The sequence below is a fragment of the Aspergillus piperis genome (assembly GCF_003184755.1).
Source record: "Aspergillus piperis CBS 112811 unplaced genomic scaffold BO85scaffold_1, whole genome shotgun sequence".
In the NCBI taxonomy this organism is placed as follows: Eukaryota; Fungi; Ascomycota; class Eurotiomycetes; order Eurotiales; family Aspergillaceae; genus Aspergillus; species Aspergillus piperis.
In genome coordinates this window covers 1,949,026-1,972,582 of record NW_020291591.1, presented here as the reverse complement: position 1 = coordinate 1,972,582, position 23,557 = coordinate 1,949,026, and the positions used below count along the sequence as shown (strand labels likewise).

The 23,557-nt window shown below is 51.0% G+C and overlaps 9 protein-coding genes and 1 non-coding gene across 10 annotated transcripts; 5 read left to right on the top strand and 5 right to left on the bottom strand.

Annotated features, from left to right (window-relative positions):
• Nucleotides 1-121: 121 nt before the first annotated feature.
• On the bottom strand, nucleotides 122-1,237 carry BO85DRAFT_387265 (intradiol ring-cleavage dioxygenase; the record flags this gene model as incomplete). Its single annotated transcript, XM_025656668.1, has 1 exon — nucleotides 122-1,237. A coding segment is annotated over exon 1 (1,074 nt), but the record flags the coding sequence as incomplete, so codon positions are not given.
• Nucleotides 1,238-5,261: 4,024 nt separating this feature from the next.
• BO85DRAFT_387262 (15-hydroxyprostaglandin dehydrogenase) lies at nucleotides 5,262-6,590 on the bottom strand. Its single transcript, XM_025656667.1, has 4 exons — nucleotides 6,472-6,590; nucleotides 6,177-6,409; nucleotides 5,819-6,096; nucleotides 5,262-5,753 (listed from the first exon to the last, which is right to left on the bottom strand). Exons 1-4 carry the CDS (start codon nucleotides 6,527-6,529, stop codon nucleotides 5,450-5,452), a joined length of 873 nt encoding a protein of 290 aa, XP_025521115.1. The 5' UTR covers nucleotides 6,530-6,590; the 3' UTR covers nucleotides 5,262-5,449.
• A 2-nt stretch (nucleotides 6,591-6,592) lies between these two features.
• On the bottom strand, nucleotides 6,593-9,128 carry BO85DRAFT_387261 (Zn(II)2Cys6 transcription factor; the record flags this gene model as incomplete). Its single annotated transcript, XM_025656666.1, has 5 exons — nucleotides 6,593-7,287; nucleotides 7,547-7,727; nucleotides 7,772-7,958; nucleotides 8,113-8,902; nucleotides 8,959-9,128. 5 exons carry the CDS (start codon nucleotides 9,126-9,128, stop codon nucleotides 6,801-6,803), a joined length of 1,815 nt encoding a protein of 604 aa, XP_025521114.1. The 3' UTR covers nucleotides 6,593-6,800.
• Nucleotides 9,129-9,569: 441 nt separating this feature from the next.
• Nucleotides 9,570-10,823, bottom strand: BO85DRAFT_515733 (CaiB/BaiF CoA transferase family protein; the record flags this gene model as incomplete). The annotated part of the gene is made up of 1 exon (XM_025664801.1): nucleotides 9,570-10,823. The coding sequence occupies one exon, from the start codon at nucleotides 10,821-10,823 to the stop codon at nucleotides 9,570-9,572; it is 1,254 nt and encodes a 417-aa protein (XP_025521113.1).
• Nucleotides 10,824-12,925: 2,102 nt separating this feature from the next.
• Nucleotides 12,926-14,592, top strand: BO85DRAFT_444507 (MCT family MFS transporter). The gene is made up of 5 exons (XM_025659028.1): nucleotides 12,926-13,091; nucleotides 13,147-13,734; nucleotides 13,785-13,880; nucleotides 13,938-14,222; nucleotides 14,277-14,592. Exons 1-5 carry the CDS (start codon nucleotides 12,967-12,969, stop codon nucleotides 14,440-14,442), a joined length of 1,260 nt encoding a protein of 419 aa, XP_025521112.1. The 5' UTR covers nucleotides 12,926-12,966; the 3' UTR covers nucleotides 14,443-14,592.
• A 257-nt stretch (nucleotides 14,593-14,849) lies between these two features.
• BO85DRAFT_494922 (aromatic ring-hydroxylating oxygenase subunit alpha) lies at nucleotides 14,850-16,286 on the top strand (the record flags this gene model as incomplete). The annotated part of the gene is made up of 3 exons (XM_025663888.1): nucleotides 14,850-15,745; nucleotides 15,799-16,024; nucleotides 16,083-16,286. The coding sequence occupies exons 1-3, from the start codon at nucleotides 14,943-14,945 to the stop codon at nucleotides 16,284-16,286; spliced, it is 1,233 nt and encodes a 410-aa protein (XP_025521111.1). The 5' UTR covers nucleotides 14,850-14,942.
• Nucleotides 16,287-17,009: 723 nt separating this feature from the next.
• On the top strand, nucleotides 17,010-19,022 carry BO85DRAFT_494918 (terpenoid synthase; the record flags this gene model as incomplete). The annotated part of the gene is made up of 5 exons (XM_025663887.1): nucleotides 17,010-17,204; nucleotides 17,264-17,616; nucleotides 17,667-17,841; nucleotides 17,874-18,169; nucleotides 18,218-19,022. The coding sequence occupies 5 exons, from the start codon at nucleotides 17,010-17,012 to the stop codon at nucleotides 19,020-19,022; spliced, it is 1,824 nt and encodes a 607-aa protein (XP_025521110.1).
• Nucleotides 19,023-19,601: 579 nt separating this feature from the next.
• Nucleotides 19,602-20,921, top strand: BO85DRAFT_465110 (UbiA family prenyltransferase). Its single transcript, XM_025662032.1, has 2 exons — nucleotides 19,602-19,803; nucleotides 19,855-20,921. The coding sequence occupies exons 1-2, from the start codon at nucleotides 19,672-19,674 to the stop codon at nucleotides 20,779-20,781; spliced, it is 1,059 nt and encodes a 352-aa protein (XP_025521109.1). The 5' UTR covers nucleotides 19,602-19,671; the 3' UTR covers nucleotides 20,782-20,921.
• Nucleotides 20,922-20,993: 72 nt separating this feature from the next.
• BO85DRAFT_t15 lies at nucleotides 20,994-21,064 on the top strand. Its single transcript has one exon. It is a non-coding gene; the product is annotated as a tRNA-Gly (tRNA).
• A 515-nt stretch (nucleotides 21,065-21,579) lies between these two features.
• Nucleotides 21,580-23,438, bottom strand: BO85DRAFT_410894 (aldehyde dehydrogenase ALDH). Its single transcript, XM_025657500.1, has 3 exons — nucleotides 23,129-23,438; nucleotides 22,877-23,076; nucleotides 21,580-22,824 (listed from the first exon to the last, which is right to left on the bottom strand). Exons 1-3 carry the CDS (start codon nucleotides 23,257-23,259, stop codon nucleotides 21,638-21,640), a joined length of 1,518 nt encoding a protein of 505 aa, XP_025521108.1. The 5' UTR covers nucleotides 23,260-23,438; the 3' UTR covers nucleotides 21,580-21,637.
• Between the last annotated feature and the right edge of the window lie 119 nt (nucleotides 23,439-23,557).

Here is a 23,557-nt window from a genome sequence, read left to right as displayed (position 1 = left end):
AGGTACATCATCTAGTCTAAATATACAAAACTATCCACTCATCATTCAGAAATTTTCATTCCTTTCCTCGTCGAGACTCAACTTGCGTTTAGGCAGAAGCGGAAGCGGATGCAGAAGGGGTGGGGAGACCACCGTCAACAGCGTCCGGGTCACCATCGCAGGTACCGCAGACAGACTCGCCGCCACTGGCAGTGTACACGTTGGTCCAGTAGGGGTAGTGGATGGCCGAGGTGTTGACGGCAACAGTGAGGTAGGCGAACAGACCGTCCTCGAGGGAGTCACCCAGGTAGACGTAGTTCAGGAAAGGGTCGGTGTCGGCATTCTCGGTCTCCACGGTGACCACGCGGTCCTCTGCGTTGGTAGTGATGGGGATCGAGTTGGTGTTGTAAGGGTAGGTGGACTCGACCTTGCTGATCATGTCCTGGTCCCAGAAGATCTGGCCAATGTGGGGGATGGAGCCACCCGCCAGGGTGTTGTTGGGCAGCAGAGTGGCGCCCCAGTGCACAATGTTGTGGTAGTGGGTGGTGCGGTCAGCGTAGTGGCCGGGGAACAGGGTGTTGAAGGTCACCACTCCATCCTCATCGGTCTGCTGCACACCACGGAGGAAGGTGCGGTTGTAGTTGGCCAGGTCGTTGGAGTTACCGTTGCCATCAGCCACCAGGCCGGAGTAGACACCGGTGGCGTTGCAGCCCCAGATCTCGGTGTAGATGCCAGTGAGGGGCTGGCAGGTCTCGACGTCAATGAATTGCTGCTCGACGGTGACAGGAATACCCGGCTCGTTCTCACGGATGTCACCGCGGATGTGCTCGCCGGGGATCCAGTAGGGTCCGGTTTCACCCTCAGCGCTGGGTCCGAGGAGGCAGATCTTCTTGTCGTCGTTGAAGACCTCGGTCTCGGGGGTGCTGGACGAGATGGGACGGGTGGACAGGTGCGATTTGTTCAACACCTCAGCGGTGTCGCCACGGGCCTGCAGCTGACGGCGGTGCATATCGACCACGGCGCGGCGACGGGCCTCGGCGCGGGCGTGAAGGCCGCTGGCCTCCAGGCTGGCCTCACACTTCTGCAGACCGTGGGCCACACTGCGCTTGAAGGAGCGCTGCTGAAGGGCCTCACGCTCCTCATGGTGACCCGGGTGGGCGGTGGCCAGGAGGGCATTGCCGACGACGGCCAAATTAAGGACGTTCTTGATTTGCATATTGAATCCAGGAGAAGTGCTGCAGAGATGCTTGACAATGTGAGGATGCTTGCGATGCGATTGAGAGATTGAGGAGGTGTTTGGGAGGGTATGTCCAAGGGGTTTATATAGCTATCTTGGAGTGAACTCGCGATCCCGATTCCTCTTCGGTACAATCAATATCACGCTGTGGTGGATAATAGTTTATTCGGCATCCTTGTCTCAATGCCACTGAAGTTCTCGTGCAGCCGATCCGATACAGGTACCTGTGGTGCACCGAGGGATGATCGTCCTGCAAACAAGGTCGATCACTTGGCATCAGTGTAGCAACCGATGGCGAGCTTAGCCCATGGGTCCTCAGGTGTCTCCCTTAGGTTTCAATGAAATCAAGGCCAATATACTCCGAAGGATGGAGCTGATGGAGACTGGATTATCTGGACTGTGATAGGCTGCACATGCAAATGAGATACCAGCCATGTAGAGAAACATATTGGATGGGCTGGCCAGACCGTCAGTAGCAGAAGGCCATCGTGCCAGAGCGGCCGCTGTGGATGGTTGTGATGTAAACCTCCCACAATAGGATTCTTCCACCCACATTCTCCACAGTCTGGGCATTGTGGGTGAGTGGATGAGTTGATGGCGACTATCGTTCCAGGTTATCATAACCTAAGTTTCTGCAGAAATTTGGAGTGATGGAAGGATGCTGGGAATAGTAACCAGGGTGCCGGATGTGGAAGGCGCATAGACTTCAGGTGGTTGTGCCAAGCCGCGATGGAGATGCCAAGCCAGCGTGAGGAAAGCGGATTCGACGAGAGAGAATGCGGAAGGAAGACCAACGCGAGACTAATTCGCTGGGAAATGCTGATCACGACGATCGGGGGCCATCCGACACGAAGAATAATGCATTATCTCTCACTGGCTGGCGGAGGATGTCCTGCAGACACCGGCGGGCCGAACGACCTTTCCGGATAGTACTCAGCAGTTGTAATCCGTTAAAGGACACTGGGAGATCGGCCGGCTCTACTATGGGATGAGTCCACTCGGTTCGGCCCACCGTGAGCAGATCTCTCCTTCACATGCCCTGTCGGAATGGCCTCATTGGCAGGTTAATTCCCTCCCTGACCCAATATGTCGCAGTTAATTCGTCCCACTCCATGTACTTCCCAGTCGGTACCTTACAGAATAGCCATCGGGTCTCGAGGTGAAACCTACACACATCTCTTGACAGAAGGAGGGGATATCCCGCCGAAAAGACAAACGGCTGCACCCGACGGAGTCGTCAATTAGGTCGACCCAACCGGGATGGACTAGCTGGCCACTGCAGCAGACAGTTTATTAGAGCTGCATAAGTCTGCTTGGCGACGCTGCAAGCCGCGCAGGATGAGGACCTCGAACGTCCAGATAGATTGAAGTCGGATTAGAATTTAACCCCAGACGGCGTTCCTTCGGGAAGGCCGCAGATCCACAATTCACCTTCCGCTTCCAGACCCGACGCGTCGTCAGCATCGTCCCTTCGATAGCGAAGCGACCCTTTGAAATCAGATCTATTTTGATCATAACTGGCACAGGGCCCAGCGGGGACCTGGACACGGCTCAGGGTCACCGCTTGGGGGAAGAATACGGGGAATAAACCACTGCCGGCGGGAACGAGAAGACGGGTATGCCACCATGGCGGTGCACGAGAGGGATCGTCAGCAGCGCATCGGTCAGTAATGATCCGTTACCGGAGATAAGCCTGATTAGGTAGGTGAAGCCGGGCTCCGTCGACGGTCTGCATACTCCTTATGTCGAATAGATGAAACTGAACGCCTGCCATGGGCAATAACTCCCTCATGGGAGCTTTCCCTTGGCACTCCAATGTAACCTCTCGACTTCAAGCATGATGAAAAACCGCGGTGGGGTGGTGACCCTATCAATCCCGCACTAAACAGCTGCAGGATTATGGAGTATCATGTTGAGTCACGATTGATAAGCCGGTAACCTTGGGGGGCAAGTTGGTGGAAACCCCCGGATGAGGATTCACCCATTTTGATTCAGCCGTCAGATAAGGAAGAAGTGTCTCAGCTAGAACACGTCTCGAGTCTCTGGTCACCCCGGAGTCGGACTGGTGAGGTATGCTTTCATTGATTGCCAAGCCAGTACTGCCACTATGAGATGGTTGGTGGGGGGTTATCTCCTTCAAGCAATAATGAAGTACATAGTCCTGCAGGAACCGGGGGTGTCCGACGCAACAACGCAATGGCTTCCGAGCCCTTTCTGAGCTGAAAGGTAAGTCATTAAGTCAATAGGGCCAGCTCGGCGAGGCGCCGGCTGACACTGCTGTTCGAATCTATCGCAGCAGAGAGTTGAGCAGGTAGGCAGGGTCCTCGTCTTATGTTTGGCAGATGCATCGTGGCATGATGCTATGGCCTGATCATAATGAGCTCAGAGTGACTATACTCTTGGGCAAGGTCTTCATGCAGTGGGGGCTCGTGGACCCATTTAGCAGAATCCACGAGGCAGTGAGCCTGTATTCCGATTCCTCAGCGAAGGCTTCCTCGATCATACATAGTCTCTATAACATGTTGATTGGAAGCGTTCAACTGCTACCCTGCACCATGCAGTACCGGGTAAATCTTTGGCCACGCCCTAGATCCCATGTGAGGGAGCTGAAGTGAGAAGTAAGCGAGTGGAATCGGGATGGAGAGGGGAGTAAGAGTAAGCAGTCGGATCAGGTGATCTCTTCTCGAAGCTCTAGAGAGCATAGCGCACGCACCAGTCTCTATATATCTTGCCATCACTCCCATAGACCAGTCCAATACACCTCAAGATCTTCCGTCATTACTAAGTAGGTGCCATGATCCTTGCACGATCTACGCTCCTTTAGGAGCATAGTGTTTCGTCTGATTGTCGCTCGCCTACCGCAATAATACTCATAAACCATCTTTGCTGGAATATGTTAGACCGCGTGCAGCAAAATCATTCTCCAGACACCCTTTAAACGGCCTAGGAGAGCCGCTACATGGTTTCTGGGGCTATCTTAGATAAGGCGACAGAAAATTCCAGTCTCTCTACTCAGCTGCATTGACAAATGGCCATCTGGAAGCTCTCTCTGCTGACCATATAACCCTTAGATTATGCTATCATCGTAGAACTCAGTTCCATGCTGCCCGTATTCGCGTTACATTTGGCCTATTGGCATCTTATTGATATACAACATATGAAAATTGAGATTCTGCATTGAACATTGTACTTCAGGACTAGGAAAGATATGCCATCATGTGCATGGATTCGGGAACGTCTTGTTGGTTACTAAGTGAGACGAGACAGCGTGAGAGGATAGGACATGACAATACACGTAAGAGAGCTGATGAAGGAGACCGTAACGCGAGACACAATAGTATATCAAAGATACAAGCATCTGCGTCTAATATACTACCGTTGCGGAAAATTCTACGAGGGTGTTAGTCCATAGTGGCACTCGTTTGTGGTTCCCAGACATATATATTTTGGCTGGGTCCATTGCGCCTGCTACTGAGTAGTATGAATGGTACTACTACTCCAGCACAACCATTATCCAAATAGGCCCTAAAAGGCGCTTAAGATAGAAATTTCCGGCAGTATAGTTCAATTCAATATGACTAAACAGTTTTCAGTGACTAGTCACTACTGTCTATAGTATCTATGATCTATATATGAGGATGTCCCTCACTACTAATGTCACGGGCTTACTATGGTTACTAATCAATCCACCGATGATCGATGAAACAAGTCAGTTGAAACGCTCGTGCTTAACTAGCACATTTATTTTTCGGGCCTAATGCATAACTTATTCCAGAATGGTTTATACTAAGGCATCTCATTATCATACCTCTATATATGCCGATAGTTTTGATCATGGGACGACCATACAAAGCGAAAATTCAAAGGGCTTTGCCAAGTAATTGGCCAAGATCCAGTGCTAGAGAATGTCTGTTATGGTGGTTTCTAGATGCTAGAGGCTAATCCACTGAGTTTGCACACGGACATGACGAGAGGGGAGAAATTGTAGTCAGGCAAAGTGTATCAACCCAAAAGAGAGGTAACTCAAGTATCATTAGGTGTTTATCTGTAGAATTAGATAGCAGTGGACGTCGAAATATCAACCGCAGAAAATTTGCAGAGACACGGCTATAGATAACTGATGTGGTGTATTGCATGGAAGAGTCAGGACAGAAAGGGATATTCTGGAATGGGTAACTCCGTCCTGATGCTCTAGGTGTCTTCACTGGGTATATTAACTAAAGGGTATAATGATTACAGCTTCGCTTTCCGCTCCTTCTTCAAGGCTTCGCGGACCGGTTCGATGAAGTTAGCCAACATCTTCTTATCCGCACCGGCATACACGTTCGGTGGCGACACATTCCACGGCGGGATGACTCTACGACCGTCCGGGCCAGAGCTGGTAATCTCCACCACTGAACCGCCAGAGTATTTGCCCTGCTGGATAAGCTCGAGCATGTACTCTGCCACTTCTTCTGCCGGGACATGTTTTACTCGGTCATAGGATAGATGCTTGCGGACACCGGGGACGGAGTCCCACAGAGGCGTGGGGACAACGCTGGTTGACGTTAGCGCATGCTCTAGGTAAATCGGAGACTCGAAGGATAAAAGGGGATGAAATACCCTGGACAGATGGAGGTGACTTTCACGCCCTCCAATCGGTCAAGCATGGCCATCGACTTGACGAAGCCCCAGATGGCATGTTTGGATGCGCAGTACAGGGGGCTTCGGATCGAAGCATTTATTCCCGCGATAGAGGAGACCAGGCATACGACACCCTTCTTGTCCTTACCCAGGAGAGCTCGGATGGCTAGTCGAGTAAGCTTGATAGGGTGGTTCATGTTGATGTCGATACACGCGTAGTCGGTCGTTTCCGAGTCTTCCCAGAAACTGGACCATGACTGATTTTGAGATCCGTGAGCGAGGGGACCGTGAAATATTTGATGAACCGAGAGATACTTGGTTAGGAAGAAACACGTACGGGTTCAAAGATGGCAGCTGATGCGACATAGACGTCGGGTACATCGTTCCATTTGTCTTGCGAGAGCTGGATGAGGGCTTGCAACTCGGCCCAGTTACGAACGTCACAGCGCTGGAAAATAACGGCGTCGGAGCTGTCGACAAACTGTTGGGCTTCGGGAATGAGGCGCAGATCGGCAATGATGATTCGGGCGCCTTTGGCGGCGGCCTGGCGGCAGAGCTGCAATCCGATCCCTGAGTGGTGCGTTAGTGTGATGTGGAGAAGGGGTGAAGTGAGGGTCAAATTGAGGCCTCACCGGATCCTCCTCCCGTCACCAGGACGATTTTGTTGTCGACGGGAAAGTCACCGAACATGGTGCCGTAAGATAAGTTTAAAGCAAAGATGAGGTTGAGGTCAATCTGACAGAGGGGAACCCAGGAATTAATACGGGATCAGCCTGGCCTCGGCAGGGAGTGAGCTGACTGACTCGCACGCGGACGATGCTCCACGCCTTGCCCGCTTAGCGCGATCGAGTACCGAACTCTGCCAAGACGATCCTCCTCCGAGCTGAACTTGTTGACTAGGCTGGGAAAAGTGCGGTCGCAGCCATTGTGAGTGCAGACTTTTTAAGTGGGACAGATTTCGTCATAAGAATCGGTAGAGAATCTCCAAATTCTGCAGATTTATAGACGGGTCGTGGCTGGAAATGACCCCCGAAATGTCGGTATAATCCTCGGCAAAATTGAACAGCCCGTACCAATCACTGGGGGCGCTAATATCACCAGTGGGATATGGCGAGTGCGCCGATTGACAAGGTGCGTCGAGCGTGTGTCCCTCTGGGTTCATATTGAGAGCAGGAAAAGCATCTGGGGTGGCAGGGACATAATCGCGGGCTTCGGTCTTTGGGGGCGGAGCAGTGGCATCCACCGGTCGCAGAGTACGGGCAGTGCTATCATCCAAGCATCGGAAGAACAGGTTTAATACCCAGTTCTCCAAGTCCCAGGATTTTTGCAGCTCCTGTAGGCTCAGGAGACAGAGTCTGGCTCGGTGTTCCGCCAGTTTACGGCCTGTCCCAGATGAGCGACGGAACTCGATGGTGTGAATGCAGAGGGTTGAGAACGCGTGGGTGATTCTACATGGTCAGCTTGATACCTGTATAGATTATCGACGGAGACTTACAGATGTGGAGGTCCATGTTGGACCAGATTATGCGAGAGCATATCCTCCAACACTCGTGTGCTTTTGGTCGCGGCATCCAAGGCTATCTGGCCTTGGCTGTCCAAGATACCATCCGGTGGATTAAGAAATGACGATCGGTAAAGCAGGACATAGAGATTTCTAGACGTTGACCAGTCAGGGGAGTCAATTCGAGTCAAATGAATGTTGCTTACTGGTATGTCATTTGTAAGAGTCCCGCTAGGAACCTGGCTCGCGGACTTGTGGCGTTTTCGAGCTTCAGCTCAGGAGGCATATCGGATTCCCAGTCCACCAGTTGCTCATGCAACACCGCTCGTGACGTGCCGCTGGATGAGGGAGATACCGGCGAATAATGGGTCGATACAATAGAACGCACTGAACGGTAAGCAAAGATTCAAAGTCGGGAGGTTCGGACATACATAATTTGGCCAACTTGGCCATCTCGGCCGGATAACGGAGATCTTCTATACACTGCACACCGAAAAGACCTTGTCCTCCCGCTTCCTCTTCCCGGATATCATCTGGCTCAAGCATGGCGACATCACAGTCTTCATCCCGAATGTGCGGCGGCAGCCCAAGTGCTGCGGCGCTTTGCTGGTCTCGGGCCTGGCAACGGTTAGTATTAACACCAAGTTTATGAGAGAAGACATACGTAGAGCGACCACCAAATTCGCTTCCATAGCCCTGCCTCTCGACCGGAACCAAAAGAAAACTTAGACCTGATTGGATTAGCAGGTGACATGGTGCAATAGAAAAACACATACATCAAATGCATGCCGCGCTTTTGAGCCAAGTCAATGGCAATTCCCAGCCAGAATCGAATGTCCCGCTCTTCAGAAGGACCTCCACGCCAGAAGCTCAACAGAAACAACGATTGGATCTTGACCGTCTTGTTAGACTTCCATTCCGCATCATATATCGCCTTTGCTCGGCTGTAGAAAAGCAATTTCGCCCAGTATCGAACGGGGAACTCCGTCTGGGAAAACGCCTCGTCCGTGCAAAGGCTTACACCAATGAACAGCATAGCCTGGAGGAGCAGGGGCGACAAGATCCCTTGCGCATAGCCCTCATACACAGCAGCACGATCAAGGATCGGGAAACAGGGATGAAACCAATCAAAGTACGCCCGCAGAAGAATGGCACATGTCTCCGGCGGGGGGTACAAAAAGGCCCCGTCAGCTCTAAGCTGGTCTTCCTTCTTGACTTTATGTGCACGAAAAGCCTCATCTCGGGTATTGAAAGCGTTGAGCTTCTCTGGAATGGGATAGTGAAAGCGAGTCATGTGCAGTTCACCACTCCCTTTCTCAGGCGATCGGCGCCCTTCGTCAATGACTACAGTGAGTGGACTGGATTCGCCAAAGAACACCGTCTGGTGGGCACTGGCAGCATCCCCTGACATCGGATGAACATGCGGCTCTCTTTCTTCGTCTTTACCACCCGACGGTGACGTTGAATGGCTTCTTCCTTTCCCCGATGATGTCGGTAATTGGACCGAATTGCCGTCCGTTTGTGACATAGCATGTTGCCGGGCAGTCTTCTTACGGGGATACCTATGCCCTGAATCAGTCCACGTCCCACGGCCGCAATGAGAATAAGGAAAGCATACTTTCCTCGCTTCGAAACTCCTATCTCACAGGGCACATTCAACGAGAGACAATTCTGACATGGGCGCATCTGTAGCACATTGCAGCGGATTCGCCGGCGGTTGCAGTGGAGACAAGCCTGTTTGGCTCTGGTTCTCACCTGTCGGTGACCAGAGGCCTCCTGACTGGACATGATTCTGATTTTAGCTAGTTCCAGCTACTATTGAAGGAGAGATCGTCCGCAGTAGAGTTCAGAGGTGACCAGGGAACAATGCAAGTAGCCGTCGTCGAGGATAAAAGCGGCTTTATGCTACCTCGGTCTTGGCAAGGATGTCGGCCTTTTTGCCTGCTTTCCCGATCCACCTGCTTCGGCGATGGGGATATGGTGCCGATATTCACGGACAAGTCGAACCTGCCACAGTGAGAAATTTCAAGGATTCGTAGCAGTAGCTTGTTTCGGAAAGAGATTGAGTGCAAATTTCATGATGCGACCCACTAGCTTTACGTCTGATCAGTATGCAGTCTACGTACCTCTAGCCTTTGAGTGGCAACACCAGCCAGTCCACTTACGTATTAACAAGGGGTAAAAAGTTCAAACACTCATGAGGATGTACATAGTCTAAAGTATCTATCACTATTTCTCTGTACCCTCGTCGAGTCCCAACTCAGCCAGAATCGCCCTGTTATGCTCACCGACTTCAGGGACCGCATCCATGCGCGCCCCATAAGTATCCGCATCACCCAGGGTCATTCCAGGAGGCAACAGGGCCGGCACAGTCCCCGCTGGAGTCTCAACATCAGTCCATCGCTGCCGGGCTTTCAGCTGCGGGTGGTTCCAGACGCCTTGCATGTCATTGACGCTGGCATTCGCAATCGCCGCTTCATCCAGTCGAGCAATGACCTGCTCCGCAGAAAGCGACGAGAAGACGTCGCAGATGATCTTCTTCAGCTCATCTCTGTTCTGCGACCGCAGCGAGTTATTCACAAACCGCTCATCCGTAGCCAAATCAGCTCGACCCAATACGATGTCACAGAACTTGGCCCACTCGCGCTCATTCTGAATCCCTAACATCACCGTTCCATCACCCGTCTCAAACGGCCCATACGGATAAATAGCCGCATGCGAAGCACCAGCAGGTGTCGGACCCGGGGCATTCTCATAGGTATAGTACATGGGGAACCCCATCCACTCAACCATACTCTCCAACATCGAGATATCAATGTTGCACCCTTGCTTCGCGGGATCCCTCTCCCGCTGATACAACGCCGCCAGGATATTCGAGTAGGCATAGCTAGCGGCGGAAATATCAGCGATGGAAATGCCCACCTTAGCCGGCTCTTTCCCTGTCCCCGTGACGGAGAGCATGCCGGCTTCGCTCTGGATCAACAGATCATAGGCCTTCTTATCGCGGTACGGTCCGTCAGGACCATACCCAGAGATATTGCACACGATCAACGAAGGATGAGCGGCTTTGAGATCCGCGTAGGATAATCCCAGCCGGGCACTGGCGCCCGGGGCGAGGTTCTGGACGAGGACATCAGCGCGGCTGAGCAGGCGCATTAGCACGCTGTGATCGGACGGCTTTTTGAGGTCCAAGGCGAGACTCTCTTTGGACCGGTTGGTCCAGACGAAGTGGGAGGCTAAGCCATTAACGCGGGTGTCGTAGTTGCGCGCGAAGTCCCCGACGCCGGGACGTTCGACTTTGATGACTCGGGCTCCCAGGTCGGCTAATTGGCGGGTACAGAAGGGTGCGGCTATGGCTTGTTCCAGACTGACCACGGTGATGCCGGCCAGAGGACCTGCTTTCTTCGCGGTGTTTGTGGAAGCATGCCGGATACTTGAGAGGCTATGGCATGCCGCGCGGACAATGGGACGAGTAGTAGGCATGGTGATGGTTGTGAGATCGATTGGGATTTTCTTCGTGGGAATAACCCCGACTTTTTGAGGGCATCCCCGATCGGAGAACATCGCCGACCGTGGGGGCGCGGCTTTTCTGGGGTCGGCTATATGCCCCGGCCTGGCCTCGGTCCATCATTAGAATAAGGAGTGACTGTCGACTATAAAATGAATATGGGCCATCCTGATAATGCTCAAGAAGAGGGTATTGTATTATGTGCAATAGGGGAACTGTGTTATTTCCATTGGACTAGATGTTCCCTCAGACTTGTTACAGTCTTTCCATCGTGTCTCAGACAACCGCTGTCGCAAACTTGCTATCATGTCCACATCACCATTGGGGAGCACAGTTTAATTTCACCATGTTCTGACTTTGTTACGTCTTTTTATAAGTCTGCTCAGCTAGGTATAGCTGGCGGGATAACCACCGAATTCTCTATTTTACGGTTTGATCTGCCACTTGTTTAATTACCCCTCTCGCCCGGTCGCATTCAAAAGATCATACGTTCGGAAAGCCCGATCTTGGCGGGGATATGGAAGATTAATGGAGATTCATTTACCGCACTACTAAAGAGCAGTGGGCAGGAACGTTGCTGGAAACGCAGCTTGACCTCAAGCACGTGGCTGTCACAAGACTTGGGCAATGATCACCTATACAACCTGCGCAGCTGGAACTCACAAGTCCTAGGCAGCTACATCTACCATGCAAGTCGACAAGGATGCTCCCTGCCAAATGTAGCCACGGGGCTGTTCGGTTGAACACCTGCTTGGATACCGCCTGTGATGATCTTGGACGATGTTCACACCAACGCAAGCACTAAGGAGTCTTTTAGCCGGATATGTTTTCCTACTACTGCACCTTAATGCGACCAAATGCCGGGGGATCTTCGTAATGTGCATGTCTGATGACTGTCCCCTTTACCAAAAGAACTCAAACATCCTCAAAGAGACCAAAGCCTGCCATCATATGTAGACGGGGCTGTCAAGCTTTACATATGTTGCTGAAGTAGCTCAGTCCAACGGACTAGCTGTCCCATCCGACGGATGAATAAGGGCTGTCCGTCGGGGAGGATGGCATCGTCCAGGGAACTCACTTGACGATCATCGGGAAAGCATCTGACCCTTCTGCCATCTGATTGGCGGGGGTAAGTTGCTGTTCACGTCATCAATTTTGCGACGGGGGATAGCCCGATGAATGAGACGTGCCTTTTTCATGTCGGTGTGGCAGCTGCAAGCAGACGTTTCGGATACATCCGAAAATCTCCGACAAGAAACCTCCAAGCGATGACCTGAGCAAAGCTGACGCCCAAGTCGATCCTCGATCCGCAAACATCCAGTGTGCACAGAAGGTGACTTTGGATCAGCCTGGAGACTCAATGCTGAGGGAATATTAGTTATGATTATTAGTATTATTATTATCTGCTGTCATTCTTGATCAAGTGTCGCATGCACACGTCCCAATGTTGGGCACGTCTTGCAGTAGTCCATGAAGTTCATTGCTCTGTACTTGGATCCGGCAGTTGGCATCAGAGTTTACAGCACTGTGGGTACCATGTGGGCCGCATCATCCCAATAATGGGTTCGAGAGTCTTCTGGCCAGGGTTCCCTGGTGTGGCTTGCTCACAGCCGCTTTGTGGGCTTTTTTGTGGGCTTTAGCTGGTCGCGAACGGAGAAGGTGAGACCACTGCTCTTCAGCTGAATACCCAACCCTAGGCTCCACGTCCGATTAATACACACAGATCATATACTCTTCTGATCAAAGACTTGCAAAGTTATATGGGTCAGATCGCACTTGTCTTTGCAATGACACGGTCAATTTCATGCCCGATGCGACAAATGTTCGCATAATTAGCGCGACTTTGATGAGCAAGATCCTTGTCGCGTGGGCCCCATCGGACATAACGAGAGCCGAAGGCCCGAGACGAAGCTTCTCATCGAAACCCAGATACTTATCTTAGCGCCCGCATTTATTCGGTCGGACTTAGCCAGTCGTAGACCGAGTCACTGTCCGGGACCCTGTGGAGGCTTTTTCCCCTAGAATTTGTAATTCGCCTCATGCATCCCTAAATAATCAAGAAGGGCTGTGAACATATATTAGAACAATTCTGGCCTGGGATTTCTGGGCTAGACAAACATGTCCGAGCCTAAGAACCAGCCGGTAGAAGACCCAGCCATTCCGCCCGAAGAAGGGGTCAAGGGTTGGCTGACCGTGGCTGGAGGCTTTTGCGCCCTATTCTCCTCCTTTGGGTTCCTAAATGCGTATGTATCGACGGGCTAAAACTGTCCCCTGTACTCCGTACTGATCTTATCACAGTATCGGTGTTTTTCAAACAACATACCAGCAGACGTCACTCAAAGACTACGACGCGTCCGACATATCATGGATTTTCGCCGTGCAGCTGGCCCTCATGTGGGCACCGGGACCACTATGGGGTCGCATAATTGACACTTACGGCCCGATCCCGGTCCTCTGGCCATGCAGCATTCTCTGCGTGCTGGGACTCTGTATGACCAGCTTGGCTCACGAGTATTATCAGATCTTCCTTGCTCAGGGTCTCTGCTTCGGCATCGGCGCAGGTGGTGTTTTCACTTCGGCCATGATTTGCGTCGGCCAATGGTTTGTTCGTCGCCGAGGTCTTGCAACTGGCATTGCTGTATCTGGAAGTTCACTTGGGGGTGTTATCTTTCCGATCTTTCTCGACCGGGTCATCAACGACATCGGCTTCTATGGTGCCGTTCGGTATACCGCGCTATTCGTCGGAATCATGCTGGCAGTAGCCTGCCTACTGATCCGCAGCCGTCTTCCGCGTAAGGAGTGGAACGGTAAAGCAGCGTGGATCGACCTGACTCTGCTGAAGGATACCGCATTTGGGTTGTACACCGCTGGTGCATTCTTCATTATGTTCGTCAATATTCCGATCGATGACCCTGCTTATTGACTGACAGTGACAGGTGGGGACTCTGGGCTCCGTTCGATTATCTTTCCAGCATGGCGGAGAACGCGGGATTTTCATCGACTCTTGCTCTCTATCTTATTTCCATTATCAAGTAAGACTGCGCGATGCTTTCTTTCGCAAGCCTCAGTGCTAACTTCGGGAAATGTAGTGGTGCCTCTATATTCGGGCGTCTTATCCCTCCTCAGTTGGCAGATGTCTTTGGTCACTTCAACGTCCTAACACTCTGCTGCTTCGGCACCGGCGTGTCAATGCTCTGTCTATGGCTTCCTTTCAATTACCACCCTTCTCATGCAGGAATCATCGTGTTCTCGGCGGTCTATGGCTTTGTCAGTGGCGCTGTTGTCTCTCTCATGATGCCATGTGTTGCCAAAGTGGGGGATCTGCAGACCCTAGGTCAGCGATTCGGAACATTCCAGCTGATCATGTCAGTGAGGTGAGTATCAGGTCTCACAAGCAAATTCAGTTTCCTGCTTGCTAACTTGGGCAGCTGTCTGACCGGATTGCCGATCATGGGTGCCATTCTCGAAAAGCAGAACTACACGGATTATTCGGGCTTGCAACTTTTCGGTGCTTGCTGTGGGATATTAGGGTCGGTTTTGATTGGAGCAGCCACGTTCTTGCTCAGGAAACTGCGGAATACGAGCAAAATGTGAGTTGGGTTAGTGACGGCCGGGCTAGCCGGGAAAAAGAAAAAAAAGACTCGACACTGGGATAGAAGAATGGATCTAGCCTAGATACGACTTGAACGACTGATACACATAATAGATAGCATATAATAAACTGGAGCTTGGCACTTACTTAAAGACGTGAAATGGAGAGTGTGTCAAGGGGTTCGTAATCCCCCAATCGTACCCAAGGGATGATATGTAGCAGCGACCAGTGACCAAAGGAGGATTAGCACCCATGTTTTTCTTTCTTCTTTTCTGAGTTGGATAAGAACGGCTGGACAGCCGGTGGATGTGACAGAAAAGCTAGTGATCCTTATCCAATTCCTTATCGGTGGTGTCCTCGGGCGAGCTCCCAACGCCCCCATCTTTGATGCGACAACGCCGAACCAAGACCCCACTTACCAGCGCTGCGCTGTTATAAAGGCACTGTGATGATCTGAGCTCCTCTGAGCCACCTCAACAACTTGTTTACAAACCCCATCACGATGTGGCGATTACTTGGCCGGTCCTCCAACACCCCAGAGAAAAGCTCTCCACCTCGGAGCCTTCCGGCATCATGGTATCGCTCTGATGCCATGTATCAGCTGGAGCGGCGAGCCATCTTCTCCAAGCGATGGATGTTACTCACACATTCCAGTCGACTTACCAAGCCTGGCAACTTTCTTTCCTTTACCATCTCTAACTTTTCCTTCTTCCTGACTCGAGACCGCGACGGCAACATCAACGGATTCCATAACATTTGTCGACATCGCGCATACCCGGTAGTCCAAGCTCGGTCCGGAACTACCTCTATCCTCAGCTGCAAGTATCACGGCTGGTCCTACGGATTGAAGGGCAACCTATCAAAGGCACCTCGCTTCGAAACCGTACCAAGCTTTGACAAAAGTCAACATGGACTCCTCCCAATCCATGTGCATATCGACAAAGCGGGCTTCGTCTGGGTGAATCTAGAGGCCGGCGACCCGGAGGTCAAGTGGGACGACGACTTCCAAAAGATCGATGAGCAGCCGCGGATGCAGGATTTTGACTTCGATGGGGAATACGCCTTTGACCATTACTGGGAAATGGACGTGGAGGCGAACTGGAAGCTTCTGATCGAGAACTACAATGAATGTTATCACTGCGCGACCTCACATCCCCTAATCAATGGAGTGTCGGATCTTCCTCGGTACCGGGTCGAGCCCAAGGCGAGGTATATGGAGCATCATATCTTCAACAAGGACAATATTGACGCACAGTTCCGGAGGTCAATTACATACTTTTACCCAACCACATCGGTCACAGTCACGTAAGTTTGTACCCAAAAGGGAAGGAGTCGATGGTCTATTAACACAATAGCAGGGATAAATTCTTCTACATTCAACGCATGATTCCTGTTAGCGCGACGACCAGCAAGATCGAAAACGAAGTATATCGACACAGAGATGCAACGGATGAGGAATTTGCCAATATTAATGCGTTTTACCGACAAGTCCTGGATGAAGACAAAGATCTCTGTGTTGGAGCACAGGAAAATTTGAGCGCGGGTGTGTTCACGAACGGCGAGCTTCACCCGGACAAGGAGAGGGTATGTATGAGACACTGACAGAAGAGACGTGAGATTGGGCAGAACTGACTGTGGGCAGGGGCCCATCCATTTTCAAGAAGATGTGAAGACAATGGTCATGGAACACCGGCGAAAAGAAGAGGCCCAAGGCGGGGAGGAGATCTGGCCCGCTGTTCCCAAGATGACTGGGGAAGTGAGGACGGGGAAGCTGGTAGAGGAGGAGAGGTTCTGTTCTCAGCTGGAAGCGGCGAGCTGCATGGCCAGACCAGAATTAGCTTGGTAGTGGTTTATCTTAAAATGAAGTAATGAACGATAAAGCGTTCGGAGCATTGCATATCGAAAGACATTTGCATGAAACAGCCAATGCAGTCAGACTGTGTTGATAAGAAAGCTGTCAAGAGTGGGGGAGTCCCTGAGGGCATCTAGCAGTAGTAAGTACGTAGTAACTACCCCGATAGCGTGACCCACCCCCTTTCTCTAATTGGTCTTCCCCACTACAGCTTCATCTCGTTTTCTACTCATAACTTACGACTTACTTTTTCGTCGCGTCAATCCCGTCTTTGGTCGCCACAGCTCAATACTGTCGAGAAAGACCAGCTGGTCACTGTTTCTTGCGTTGGTCACTACTCCGACCAGCTATACTCTTGTCATGAGGTCAGAATAAGTCAGCACCTCACGCATTGCCATCATTCTGGTCTGCCGATCGGATACTCAATGAGGGCATCTCCAATATGCAATTGACAGCGGGTGGACGACTTCTAAGCTCCTTGGCACTAATCCAAACTAGACTTTCTCAAATCTATCCCTGTATTCCAGTGGCGCAATGACCATCACAAACAAACTTTCTAGTCCTCATGAATCTCAGACGCAACCGCAACCGGTTCCTATCCGGAAGCTGGGGCAGTGAAACAGGATTCGGCTGAACCTTGCAAAGGGGGCTGAACGCCCTTTTCCAGATATATGTTTCATACTCTTGGTGCTCGCCGTAAGGGAGTGCGAGATAACCATGAAGCAAAATGGGGGTCGACTATATTCTCTTGTAAGAGGCGTCTCTACTACCAATCTCTTTTCTACATCTGCTAATTCTAAGTGCGCAAGTAGTCATTGCACTTACACTATTCCTGCTGCATCGGCACTGACAGTGATCTACTACCCATTCTTCGCCGCGCAAGACTGTTGCAAAATATGCATTCTGATTACGGTACTTCAACCGTACCTTGAAACCAAGGACTTCTGATCTAATCTACCTGGGACTGACAGATTGCCATTCTTGCAACAATCCCCTGGGATTCCTACCTGATACGGTCTGCTATCTGGACGTATCCGCCCGACGCAGTAGTCGGTCCCAAGATACTCGATATTCCTATTGAGGAGGTTTTCTTTTTTGCCATACAAACCTACATCACGAGTGTGGCATATTGTATCTTCACGAAGCCACTTGTGCGACCCATGTATCTTCGGCCGCATCCGGAGAGACGTAGAACAAGAAATGTGGTTGCATTTGTCATATTAACTTTGATGGGTGGTGGAACAACGTGCCTGCTGTTGGGACGGCATATGACTTACCTGGGCCTGATCCTTGTGTGGGTCAGTCCAATCTTGCTATTCCAGTGGTAAGATCAGTCCACCCTGAATCTATTTAAATGCTCATGCGAGAATACAGGATGTTGTCCCATCCGTTTCTTATTGGACTTCCCGCAAAACCCACAATCGCCGCGATCTGCCTCCCTACGCTATATTTACGGGTTGCGGATTCCCGTGCTATGGAATCTGGGACTTGGAGGATAGAGAGTGGCACAAAATTGGATTATCGTATCGGTGGGCTAGAAGTTGAGTCAGTCAAACCCACCTGTGATCATTAGACATGAAGTCTAACAGTAACAGAGAGGCACTCTTTTTCCTGGTCACAAATATGATGATTGTGTTAGGACTAGTTGGGATTGATTACGCATATGCACTCCAAGAATACAAATCCCTATCACGGCCAGCAGCAGACAAGGGCACCATGCTCAGGACAGCTCTGTCGTTATTGTGCAGTCTGCCGTCTATAGACGAATCCCTATCTGCATTGTCCCAGGCTGTGTATTGTCTGCAAGAGAAGAGTCAGAGCATGTTTCTCGGCAGCGCATTATTTCAGGGTCAGCTACGCATTGATCTCATATTCTTGTAATGCCCCTCAATCTCATGTGTTGTTCATTCTTCTGATATGCATAGGTACTCCTTCTGCCGCGTCATGGATGATCTCATTGACGAAGCTGAAGATGATCAGGAAGCCAAGACTTGGATCACAGAGTGCAGATACCTCCTAGACTTAAGCCATCGCGGTCGACTACCGCATGACGCTTGTCATGCTTCTAAACAAGGGGGAAAATATCAGAGGCTGTACCAATCGATCAGCTACCTTCCACTCTCCCGCTTAACTGAGAATTTCTTCTATGATTTGCTGAGAGGGTTCGAGACCGACTTGGCATTCGATCCTAAGAAAGGAGGTTTCCCGATCAAATCGGACACTTGCCTTGATCAGTACGCAGGTTTTGTAGCTGGCGCGGTGGGTGCATTAGTTCTCGATCTTGTCCTATTTTATCATGGCCACGACAATACGGAAGATGTGCCGCTGTTGAAACGGGCGGCGAAGGAGATGGGCAAAGCCATGCAGTGTGTCAACATTGCACGTGATATCCATCGCGACGCAGAAATTGGACGAGTATATATTCCTACAACGTGGCTGGATGAAGTAGGCCTGACTCCAGGAGATGTATTAGAGCGTCCTAATATCCCAATCATGTATGGCCTGCAGGAGAGAATGCTGCAGAAAGCAGATGGATATTATCAGGTCAGCCGAGAGGCAATTGAGGAGCTACCTCGTGGTGTAAGAGGGCCACTTCGGGCAACCGTGGAAAGCTACATGGATATTGGACGGCTGCTAAGGGAGCAGAAAGGCACAAGCCTGGCGCGAGCGTCGAAGATGAGGGTACCTTTGATGCGACGGCTAAAAGTTGGTTGGCTGGCAATGTTGTAAACACTCTATGATACATTGTGTGCGGCACATCATCCCACAAGGCACTGCTTCATTCAGGTCGAATATGTGAACAATCCTGTTAGGCATCAGAACGCAACGCTAGTGCTGACTCTGTTGTCCTATTGTCACCTCCCGCCTATCGGCTGGAATGACCACATTTGCCCCCAGGACCTTGGCTTTTGCACCAGACTGCGCAGGCAACTGGGTCCGAGGATTCAACTGACTTCACTGGTGAATATTATCTGACAGCATGAAAAAGCCACCTCAGCGCTATGTTCCGCCCCGTCTGACAAGACCATGTGTGGCGTTATTCAGCTGTGCAACGGTTCAGCTACAACCCGTATCAAGAGGGCGCCATCGGCAAGGATAACCAAACCTCAACGTTTTGCTTAGATTGGTATCATACACCAGCTCGTCGGCTTTGGCCGTAGGTTTAGCTGAGTATTGAGACAGCCAGCCACTGCAAAAGTTTTGCAGACAGGAGCTGAATGGTGGACTCTCAGGCTATTATAGTGCCAACTCCAATCTTGACATGAATTGATTCCAGGAATATAAGGGTGCGACACACCCGAGTCTGGTCCTTCTCCAAGATATTTTGCAAAGACCAACGCAGACATCTCTCTGCTGTGGAAGCAGATCAAAGTCTGAAATGCCGAAAAAAATGGATCTTCTTGATTTTTCTCGCTTCTACGAGATTTTCACTTCTTTACTTGGCGCTGCAAATGCTGCACTTAAAACCGATGTCGTGAAGACAAGACAGAGCAATACAAGGGCTTACAAAGTGAGTGATCTTGGATAGAACCATCAATTCATAAAGCTCACAACTGTATAGAAAGGATGGTATTGGAAGGACCTAGCGCTGACTATCTGGCTTTTCACTGCGGACGACTTTACAACATTTGTCATTCCTGAGACAGCATTTGGCATTTGTGCTGCTCTGTCCGGGCCTCTTCTGACAGACGACAACACTCCGGACTTACTCTCAGTAGTCAGTCGAATACCCATGGTCATGCTATGGAACTGGCTAAACCTGTTCGTGTTCAACCTGGCGAATCAGAGGCACCCGGACTCCGTGGCAGAAGACAAAATCAACCGACCCTGGAGACCACTGCCCGCAGGTCGGATCAGCATCCTGCATACTCGCCAGCTACTCTTACTTGCGATCCCAGTTGTCCTCGGACTCAGCGTCTACCTCGGTGCATGGGAGGAGACTGCTCTCCTCTACACGATGAACTGGGTATACAATGACCTCAGCGGTGGTGACGACGGGTTCATTCTACGGAATGTCCTTCTAGCCCTCGCATTCAGTCAATACAACAAGGGATCACTGCGTGTCGCGACCGGAACCGGGTTCGACATACTTCCTAGAGCATGGCGGTGGAATTGGCTCACCAGTGCCGTGATCGGCACAACGATGCATATTCAAGACGTCAAGGACGTGAGAGGAGACCGTGCGAAGAACCGCCATACAATGCCCATTGTGCTGGGTGACGGGCCGGCCCGGTGGTCCGTTGCGATTCCTGTTGCGATCTGGTCCGTTGTTTGTCCTGCTTTCTGGGAGTTGGACGTACCCGGGTATGTTCTCCCGGTTGCGTTGGGAATGGCCATTGCTGGGAGGATCCTATTCCTTCGCGAAGGAGATGCTGATAAGCGCACGTGGAAGATGTGGACGGCGTGGACGGCGGTGATTTGGATGCTTCCTTTGTTCAAGAATTCTAGTGTTTTTGTTGGGTTTAGTAAAAGTCTGAGATGGATGTGAGGGTTAGACCCAGTCATGTATGTCTGCAAGGGTTTTACTTGCAGGCAGCTGTCGTCTTCTTACTTTGCAGTCATTCACGAATGTTCGATATTACTATAGCGAAATGCTTTAGAGAGTTCAAAGTTCTAGAGAGTCGATCCAACCATTCCACATCATGATCATATAATTCACTGGCTCTTAGATCACTCAATTGCCAAGCATTACAAGCACCAGCATCATTGGTCTAGTGGTAGAATTCATCGTTGCCATCGATGAGGCCCGTGTTCGATTCACGGATGATGCACAGCAATTTCTTTTTGCTTTTTCCCGATAGTGTCCAGAGTGGGTTTGTCCGCCTGCTATTGGTTCTTCCTGCGGAAGAACACCGTTTTTAAATCGCCATTGTGGATTTAGATGAGCAGTGTCGCACTTAATGGAGAACAATAATATGAGTACTAGCTACGACAAGTATTGTCAACTTTTCAGAAAAAAGAAATTTTTCTTCTAATTATAAAGAACGAATAATTCTGTTTATTTGGATTTCTAGTCGAGTCCAGTTCAACAAGGAAGTTGACGATGTGATCGTGTTGTACAAGAAATATATATTTGCTTGTGCACCGTCTACTTACGCTAAGGTGCTGCTCAAAAGAAGTAAAGCTGAGACTACTAGTATACTACATACCAGTTATACTGATAAACAACGCCACAAATTCCACAATGGAGACTACTACAGGTGCTCTTACATCACCAGTTTAACTTCATGCGCTTCATTCAGGGAAACCTTCAGTTGCCGATGACAGAGAACAATCAACCTTATTTAGAACATGAAAAAGTCATCAGAGTTTATTCATCGAAGCATATTGCCTTCTAGCCTAATCTACAATCTACTCCCCATATTAACATGCACCGCCTTAACCTGCGAATACGCCTCCAGTCCCGCCTCACCCAACTCACGCCCAATACCGCTCTGCTTGACACCTCCAAACGGAATGCGCGGGTCACAGTCCTGACTACTATTAATCCAGACCATGCCTGCCTCGATATCCGCCGCGACACGATGCGCCCTCTCCAGATCCGTTGTGAAGACCGCAGCGCCCAGACCATACGTGGTATCGTTGGCGCGACGCACCGATTCCTCCTCCGAATCGAATGGTAGAATCACCACCACAGGCCCGAACACCTCTTCCTTACAGATGCGCATGTCATCAGTCACGTCAGTGAACACTGTCGGCTCAATGAAGTAGCCCTTTGCATTCTTTTCATCTTTGGGGGTATAGGGCTTGCCGCCGGTGACTAGTGTAGCGCCCTCCTGTTTGGCTGTCTCGATGTAGGCGAGAACCCGGTCGTACTGTGCCCGGGTGACCTGTGGTCCCTGGTAGGTATTCTCGTCCCACTGATCGCCGATCTTAGAAGTCGTCTCGATTGCCTCCTTGAATTTCTCCAAGAAGGTAGTGAGGATACTCCTATGCACGAAGATCCTTGACGTAGCAGTGCAAATCTCGCCTTTGTTGGACATGATGCCGAAATGCGACCACTTGACCGCCTGTTCCAGATCCGCATCGGGGTAGACGATTAAGGGCGATTTTCCGCCAGTCTCGAGGGTGATGTTCTTCAATGTGCCGGCTGCCATCTTCATGATTTCTCTGGCGGTAGCAGTGGAGCCCGTGAAGGCAATCTTATCGACGAGCGGGTGCTGGACCAGCGCAGCGCCGGCTTCTTTTCCGTAGCCGTTAATGATGTTCACCACTCCGGGCGGGAAGCCGGCTTTCTTGATGAGTGTTGCGAGGACCAAGATGCTGAGGGGTGTTTGTTCGGCGGCCTTGATGACGACGGTGTTCCCGCAGGCGAGCGCGGGTCCCAGCTTCCACGTCGCCATCGACAGCGGGTAGTTCCATGGGATGATCTGTCCGACCACGCCGATGGGTTGGCGGATAGTGTATGCGAACTTTTGGGGAGTGGTGCTGATGGTTTGTCCGAAGGTCTTGTCAGCCCAGCCGCTGTAGTAGCGGATGGTGGTGATGGCTTCAGTGAGGTCTTCGGTTAGGGCGACTTGGTAGGGTTTGCCTGTTGGCCAAGTCAGTTTCCGCACAGCGGTGACAAGGGGGGCTATACGAACCGTTATCCCATGCGTCAATAGCAGCAAATAGTTCTCGATTCTCTTCCATCAGATCGGCCAGACGACCCATAAGCTGTCCCCGCTCGGTGGCGGGGAGAAGCTTCCATGAGGAGTGTGATAGCGCCGCTTTGGCAGCTTGAACGGCAGCATCGACATCTTCTGCTGTTGCGGCGTGGACGGTGGCGATGGGCTTGTCGGTGCTGTAGAAGTCAGCATGGAAGGTTGAGAGTAGTTTAGATGTAAGGTGCATACGCAGGATCTAAAGACACGATAGTCTGGCCACTCGACGAGGGACGAAACTCATTGTTAATGAACAGGCCGGTCGGCTGCTGGTACTGCCGGCCATTGGGGGTGGTGATGTCGACGAAGAGGGAGTCTGCCATATTCTCTTCTGGGTCTTAAAGTAGAAAGATAACAACTCTTGCAGAAATTAGGGATAAGCAGCGCGAAGACAGATGTGTCGTTCTGATATAAGCTGCTTGGCTAGAACTTCCTGTTCCGGATGTGGGATGTGCCTCCGAGCAGCCCACTTTGCAATTGAAGTGTGTCACTAGTCAGCAATTGTCTCTTCCGATAAGGCGATAACGAGGATAAGATCGCCCCATTACCCCTCATTTCTTTGATGTTGGGACGCATTGATAGTCTGGCGCCAGTGGATGCGCTAAAGGGCCCCCCACTGCA